The 8,064-nt window shown below is 45.0% G+C and overlaps 1 protein-coding gene across 1 annotated transcript; it reads right to left on the bottom strand.

The window, feature by feature from the left end:
* Nucleotides 1-761: 761 nt before the first annotated feature.
* LOC112635895 (olfactory receptor 11H7-like) lies at nt 762-1,676 on the bottom strand. The gene has a single exon (XM_025403967.1). The coding sequence runs from the start codon at nt 1,674-1,676 to the stop codon at nt 762-764; it is 915 nt and encodes a 304-aa protein (XP_025259752.1).
* Nucleotides 1,677-8,064: the final 6,388 nt, after the last annotated feature.

Raw genomic sequence — 8,064 nt, 5'->3', positions numbered from 1 at the left:
GTTTCACATAAGAAAAAAAAAATGGCTGGGCACTGTGACTCGCACCTGTAATCCCAACATTTTAGGAGTCTGAGGTGGGAAGATCACTTTAGCCCAAGGGTTTGAGGCCAGCCTGGGCAACAGTGAGACCCTGACCCTACAAAAAATTAAATTTAGTTTAATGAACCAGGTGTGGTGGCATGTGCCTGTAAGCCCAGCTACTTGGAGGGCTGAGTCTGGAGGATCACTTGAGGTCAGGAGGTCGAGGTTGCAGTAAGCTGTGATTGCACTACTGCACTCAGGTCTAGGTGACACAGCCAGACCTTGTCTTAAAGAAAAAGGAAAAAAAAATATATCTCTAACTTTTTGAAGCCACTGTTACTTTGTTGCTGTATTTTTATTATCTGTAGCTGAATCTACCCTTAATTAGCATAATGGGAACAGCCAGACTTCTTCCCTTCGCATTAACCATGGACTATTTCTCAGTCTCGAAAAACAAGTATATCCCCAAGATCTGCCTAACTGCTCAAACACAGTAGAGCACACTACTAAAAACACTGGCCTGGGTTTAAAGTTAAAGACATTAAAAGGATTTCACTGAGGCCAATTCAGTGTACACAGTAGTCAAGTTTGTAAGCCAAACAAATAACTTTGACTTACTCATATTGCTTTCAAAATCAAATGAAGGCACCAATTTTAGGTTGAGTGAAAGACAGGACCTCAGCCTTAGCTGATGAAACCATTAGGACTAAAGTTATTGATTCAAATGGCTGAGTTTTTTTCTAAACTGGCCCTCTGCTGTTCGCAGTGTGACCACACCATAACTGAAAACACATCCAGTGGTGTAATCTGCTTTGCAGCTCTTTATTCCAGAGCCCATAGATCAGAGGGTTAAAACACTGGGTAAATGCAAAAATGCCAAAAACCACCAGATTCAAAGCAAAGAAAAATATCCCACACACCTTCCCCAAACCTATGAATATCAGGGGTGGTATGATATGTAAGCTTATCTGCACTAAATGAATAAGGACTGTTTTCCTTGCTTTGATATTTGACCTATTAAAATGGCCAGCCCGTTTCCCTTTGTGGTATATCAGAGAGTAGCTTATAAGAATGACAGACAAAAGAAGGAAAATAAAAACCATGCCAGTGGCCCTGGCAGGAGTGCCGTTCAAGATCACAGGGCAAAGGGGTTCCGATTTTAAAACTGCAACCACAGTGGGTTTAGTGCCCTCTATGACGAACAAGCAAACATTCTTGAGTATAATGGTCATCCAAGTCCCAGCCAGAATCCTGTACTTAACTGAATCTACAAAGGACAGATATCTCAGTGGCCAGCAAATCGCCACGTAAGTGTTGAGAGCCATCAAGGCCAGCGTGAAGAGAATCCCATCTCCAACGCTCAGCTTGACTCCAAACACCACCCAGCATATCAGCAGGGGGCTGTTGGCCAGGAGTGCCCGCATTCCTTGGAAAATGATCCCCAGGCCACAGTAGGAAGAGATGCACAGCAGATGCTGGCAAAGGAGGATGTATCGGGCCTCTCCCCGCAGCTTTGAATTCTGTGACACTATTGCCATAATGATGACAGTGATGACTGTGGCAAAGGAGAAGGTGACCACATAGACAGAGGCCTTCACTGTTGCTTCTAGCCTCAGCCAATCTGATATGTTGCAGTGCTCAGAAGACAGGTTCATGATCTTTGGGAACAGCTTGGCTCCTGGAGGAGAAAAGACCAAGAAAGAGTGAATCTGTGTTAAAGCTTCTTGTGGGGTTTTCCAGCTCTCTGGTCTTGTGTTCAGTCTCAAGGAACAGATTGAACATTCTTCAGTATAGAAGATGACAATTTTTGATAGTATTGATAGGGATCAAAGAAACAGGAGAAACATCCTGGGTGTTCTTTATATTAATATTTCAGGGGAGGGACATATACACAAATTATCCACACACACACACAAAAGTTTGAAAGATATACTCTTTGTACTCAGCAAATTGCTCAAATTCAGGTCAAGGTTTTACTCTTATCATCCTTTTCTATCTTTGATCGTGAGAGCCTTTTCAATTCCAAGCACGAAGCACATTATCAAACCAACTGATTAGTCACCAAGCCCTTGTTAATATTAAGCACGTGCAAAGGTCTAGGGAGGGAGTTAGGTCAAGAGCTGTGAGGAATGTGGGGAAGTCATTGACTTAGAGCTTTCAATTCGTTTAGGTCCATAGGACATGAAAGAGAGATTTGCAATAATGATAGTAATCATGAGTGACATTTACTGAGTACTTTCTAGGAATCAAAAACTGTTTTCAGAGCATATTTCTCACCATACCTGGGTGTTTTATTTCTCACCGAGTGGTTTTATTATGCGCTTTTCACAAGTGGAGAAATGAAGACTTAGAGAGGCTAAATCACTTGCTCAAGGCCATATGGTTATTGCATAGTGGGGCCAGGATTTGGATTTGGTGGTACAGCTCCAGCGCCTATACCCTTAGCCACTGCAAAGAAGCTAATGTCAAATGCAAGGCCAAATAAATGCGTTCTCTGAGTTCTTCCTTGGCCAGTGTCATTTGACCAGGTGACTGGACTCCATTTGTAGGAATATCATTTTTGTGCCCAAGAAGCTAGAAGACTGCATATCTAGGAAGATACTGGGATCTCGGGGTTGCTGAGGGAACAGGACCACCAAAATGATAAGCTGTGTGTGGTAACTTCATAAAGTCTTCTCAAGTGTGCACAGCAATGTCACTGTGTGGCAGGCGGCCTGGGGGAACACCCAAATTACAGCATCATTGTTGTTGCCATGATAGTCTATAATGCAGATACTGACTGTTGCCTCCCCTTCCCCACCTATACCCCGTCCAAAGGGATGTACCCTGTAAGCCTTTCCTGCCTTGCTCCTTCCTCCTTAACTACAGCATCACCTTCTCCCCCAGCAAAATTCATTGGCATCTGACTCACAGCAAGTCATTCACTAGACTGCACTGAGTCAGAGTATGTCTCTCAAAAACCCAACCCAAGGTACACAAAGAATGTAGTCAGACTAATGCCATGTAATTAGCCTGCCAGTCATGTTGTAAGCAGAAGAAAGAGACAGAGGGAGGTAGGAGAGAAGCAGAGAGAAGTGAGACTATAAGGCCCCTGAGTGTCCACAAAGGTCCTTGCAAGAAGACAAAACAATCTTTGCTCCTGAATTTCCAGTTCCACTGAGATGCCCTGCAATTTCCGTCCTTGGATTCTGAAAATATAATATACCCCTCTATTATGTGAGCTATCTTAAATGGGTTTCTATTCCTTCACTCTGTCCTGTAGACTTCAAAGTATAAAAAGTGGGCCCTGAAGAGGCACAATAAATTATATTGATTTTCTAAAGGGCATATCACAATGGAGATACAACTATTTTAACTTCCTGAGAATCTGAAATGTCATAACTCTTTATGAAATCCCTCACTGAAGGCATAATTCCCCCCCCCCCGGGTATTGTGTTATCCCCTTTTTGAGGAGAACTTTCTTTTTTTGATGGATTTTTGGTGCCATTGTCTTGTTTTTGAACTCCAGGCATTTATTTTCTCTTCTCTCCAGCTCTTCAGAGAGGAACTGAAATCGTAATAGTCACTGTCATTATCAAAGTCATCATCTTTGAACTGCAGATGTCTTTCAAGGTCAGACTTTTTGATCAAGATCTAACACAAAAGCCTCTCAATATTAAGCAGGAAAATGCATATCTGCTCTCATTAAATCCTTTTTGCTTAATCGCTCACTCTCAGAGCACACCCTGAAACTGTCTTGGCACCACCATAGAAATAGCGCCCTAATGAAGACTGTATGAAAACCCTGGTAAGTTACAACAAATGCTCTGCCCCCGGACTAGAAGGATCACATGACTGCAGCTCGAAGCCTAGATCTGCTGCTAACAAGGACTGTGACTTTGGAGATTGAAGTTGCTTTGCTTCTGTGGTCCCTGGAGCTGTGCAGCATCACTGGGCTCCACATCCTTTCTATTTCTACAGTCATCCTCACTCACATCCTCAAAGCCAACTCTGAACTTGGGTCCAGAGCATCTGCGCTTTTACTTTATCCCTGAGAACAAGATCACCCCTGCCCCAACCTCAAAACACCCGCATGATATTTCTCCATGCCTGAGCCTTTTCTTGCTGATCTGGCTCTCTAGGAAAGAGCCTGCCTTGTCCTGCAATGTCCCCTCCCCAGACCTGAAGCCCAGCCTCCAACCCCCAGACACAGGGAGGTGGCTGCCGGCAGAGTCCACAATAGTGCCAGTCTCCCTGTCTGCTTGCGCCTCTTAACAACACACAATCCTGGGCTCACTGTTGCCAGTGTTGGCCCAGCTGATGGGTGACAGTCGCCATTATTTGGTCTTGCTCCTCACCCCCATTCTGCCCAGAATCCTAGTCGTCTTCTGACGCATCCCTGCTGGATTTTTCATTTCTGCTCAAAAAGACTCCCTGCACCTGCATGGGGGCTCGCCACCTGCTCCCCACACCTGCTCCATTCCATTTGTCAGAACCCTCTGAGGGCCATGGGTTGGGCTTTGCCTAGCTGTGTTCCAAGACCTGAAACCCTCCATAGGGCATGCAGTGGCTACAATGTGTTTGTTACGATAAAATTTTTAAAGTTTTTCTTTTTTCCCCTTGAATTACTGCAGATGCAACTATAATAAAAGCTAAGCCCCCCAAACCCCCTCCCTCTGGATCTAAAATGGTTTCAGGGAACTATTCATTGTTGGGACCAGCAGGGACTAGTTCCTGTAGTTTTCTAATATGCTTAACACATTAATCAACATGACACATTGTTTCATCACTGTACTCCACCAACCTTTATTGAGCACTGAAACATACAATGCATAATCCTAAGCAGTGAGGTTATAAGGCAGTAAAACAGTCACTGAGCCCGGGTGCAGAGGCTTACACCTGTAATCCCAGCACTTTGGGAGGCCAAAGCAGGCAGATCCTTTGAGCCCAGGAGTTTGAGACCAGCCTGAGAAACATTGCAAAACCCTGTCTCTACAAAAAATAGAAAAATTCGCCAGCTATAGTGGTGCACACCTGTAGTCCCAGCTACTGAGAAGGCTGAGGCAGGAGGATCACCTGAGCCTAAGGAAGTTGAGGCTGCAGTGAGCCATGATTTCACCACTGCACCCCAGCCTGGGCAACAGAGTGAGACCCTGTCTGGAAAAAAAAAAAAAGTTGCTGACATACAGAAGCTTATTGTCCAGTGGAAGATGCAGAATATGATATAGTTAGATAACCAAAACATCATGTATAGTTTTACCCACTTACCAAAAGAATAAGAAAGCCAGGTGTGCTATGGGAGACTTGTTCAGAAATAAAAGGAATCAGATCACCGTGGTCTGATACAGTCAGAGAAGACATCCTGGAGGAGGTGAGGCTTGAATCAGGCCTTTTGTGGATAAAACCCAGAGCAAAGCAGGGTCAGTGGTGAGTTGGGGAGAGGAAAGGAGCCGTGCAGATTCCAGGCAAAGGTAAACCGTGAGAGCCAAAGTGAAACCATACTTGGTATGTTCAGGGGACAATGAGTACATATCTGGGTTTTGTGACAGTAAGGACTTGTTTAGAGCGCTAGGGACAGACTAAGGCCAGGACCAGATCTGGAGGACCTTGACACTATTCCAAGGGTTACAATCCATGTTGTAGGCAGTAAAGAGACTTGAACAATTAAAATTAGGAGCAGCACATGCCACGGATTAAGAGCCAGCATGAGATGCCCACCTGTGCATAGTGGCATTTGATGAGAGCTCTGGCTGCAGAGAAGGCAGCCCAGCAAAGGAGAAATTTGCACAGTGCAGACCATACTACCGTAGAAAGTGGCTCAGAATACTTTTTGTACACGTGGTATCTCCAGGAGGGTCGGTTATCTGCAAAACCATTGAGGCCAGGTTTTATTGCCTTTAATTTATGTATAAGACCTCAGGAAGATTAGTAATTTATTCAGTATCATACATGCAGAAAGACTCTCCCAGTCTCCAAATGAACATTTCTTCTCAGAAGCATATTTGCATAGATTAAGCACTTGTGGCAACCAAACTTATATAATTAGCTCCCATCTATACATGTTTACTCCACTTAGCCACATTCTTGGAGCCTTCTTCTTCTGAAATTCTAAAATGGGAAACACCTGCTTCCTTCTGGCCCAAAATGTTACTTTGGTTTCAGCTTTGAAATAAGACCCTGGAGCCAAGACACTTCAGCAAAAACTTACGTGATATCCACAAGTGCCCTGACAAAATAAGACGCAGCCACTGCCATTCTCTGCAAAAGTCCCGTTGGAAGCAGATGTGTGTTAAGGACTGGCCCAGATTTACACAAGAACAATGAGGCCTGCGAGGTCTCCTCGTAAGAGCCCTGTGGGCAACATGCCACCCTCCGAGAGTCTGAATATACAAACACATATGACCAGACCACATATGAAAATAGAACTTTGACTCACAACCTGCAGCACCCAGCCCAGGAAACCAACCCTTATCTCCAGTAACCACCTAGGAAGCCAGCCTGATGTAAGTCAGACTTGTAGGAGTCAGACTACTATCTCCAGTGACAATCCAGGAAGCAAGTAAGAGCCCCTGTAGTAATCCACCCCCAAGGGCCAGGACTTGATTAATAACTGACAGCTTTCCTAAATCCAAACTTCCAACTTAGGACCCTCCAGAGAAAGCTAATTATGCTCCCCTAGCCAATCATATAGGATGTCCTGTTTCTACTTAACTGCCCACAGCTTCCCCACATTAACAGCTTCCAATCAAGGCACACCTGAAGCCTTCCCTTTTTTCCACTATGAAGCTTCTTTATTCTGCCTGCCTTTAAGTCTCTGCCAAAATGCAAGCTCTGAATATATAGGCTTTGCTTGTTCTCATTTGGTTGGTCTTTATTTCTGCATCAGTATGAAAAGATAGCTCTGGTGGCTCTGCAACAGGACATGCACCTTGAGTCATTTCTCCAGGAGGCTGATGAATCTGTGTGCGAGCCCTTCATAGCCACTGGATGTTGACCATCACTTATGTGGGGACTCCTGGCCCGGTGCCTCAGAGAGTGGGCTCTGGAGCTGAACTGTCTGGTCCAAATTCTAGAGCCACTGTCATGACGTCTCTGAAAGAGACTTCCTCTCTGTCCTATGCCCCTCCAGGTCAGCAGCAGAGACATGTCAGGGAGTTTGGGCAGAGTGAGACAGCTTCCTTCCATGGAGGGCAATTGCTACCTTAGTGTCATGGAGAACCTCTGCTAGGGCAGTGCAAAAGGGAAATATTGGTGGGGGAGCCCTGCTGGGGCACTGCCTAATGGAGCTGTGAGAAGAGGGCCACCGTCCTCCAGATCACAGATTGGTAGATCCACCAATAGCTTGCATCGTGTGCCTGGAAAAGCGGCAGATAACACTAGCCTGTGAAAGCATCCAGGAGAGAGGATGTACCCTGCAGAGCCACAGGGGCGGAGCTGCCCAAGACCATGGAAACCCACCTCTTGCATCAGTGTGACCCAGATGTGAGACATGGAGTCAAAGGAGATCATTTTGGAGCTTTAATTGTCTTGCTGGATTTTGGACTTGAATAGGGATTGTAGCCCCTTTGTTTTGGCCAATTTCTTCCATTTGAAACAGCTGTATTTACCCAATGCTGTACCTCCATTGTATCTAGGAAGTAAGTAACTTCCTTTTGATTTTACAGGCTCATAAGCAGAAGAGACTTGCCTTGTCTCAGATAAGATGTTGGACTGTGGACTTTTGAGTTAACGCTGAAATGAGTTAGGAATTTGGGGACTGTTGGAAAAGCATAATTGGTTTTGAAATGTGAGGGCGTGAGATTTAGCAGGGGTCAGGGGGCAGAATGATATAGTTTGACTGTGTCCCCACACAAATCTCATCTTGAATTGTAACTACCACAACTCCCACATGTCATGGGAGGAACCCGGTGGGAGGTGACTGAATTATGGGAGGTGGGTTTTTCCTGCACTATTCTCGTGGTAGTGAATGAGCCTCATGATATCTGATGGCTTTAAAAATGGGAGTTTCTCTGCACAAGCTGTCTGCCTGCTGCCATCCATGTAAGACGTGACTTGCTCCTTTTT

This window comes from Theropithecus gelada, chromosome 12, assembly GCF_003255815.1.
Source record: "Theropithecus gelada isolate Dixy chromosome 12, Tgel_1.0, whole genome shotgun sequence".
NCBI classification, from domain to species: domain Eukaryota; kingdom Metazoa; phylum Chordata; class Mammalia; order Primates; family Cercopithecidae; genus Theropithecus; species Theropithecus gelada.
Note: the sequence above shows the minus strand (reverse complement) of the source record. Positions and strands in the feature narration are given on the sequence as shown.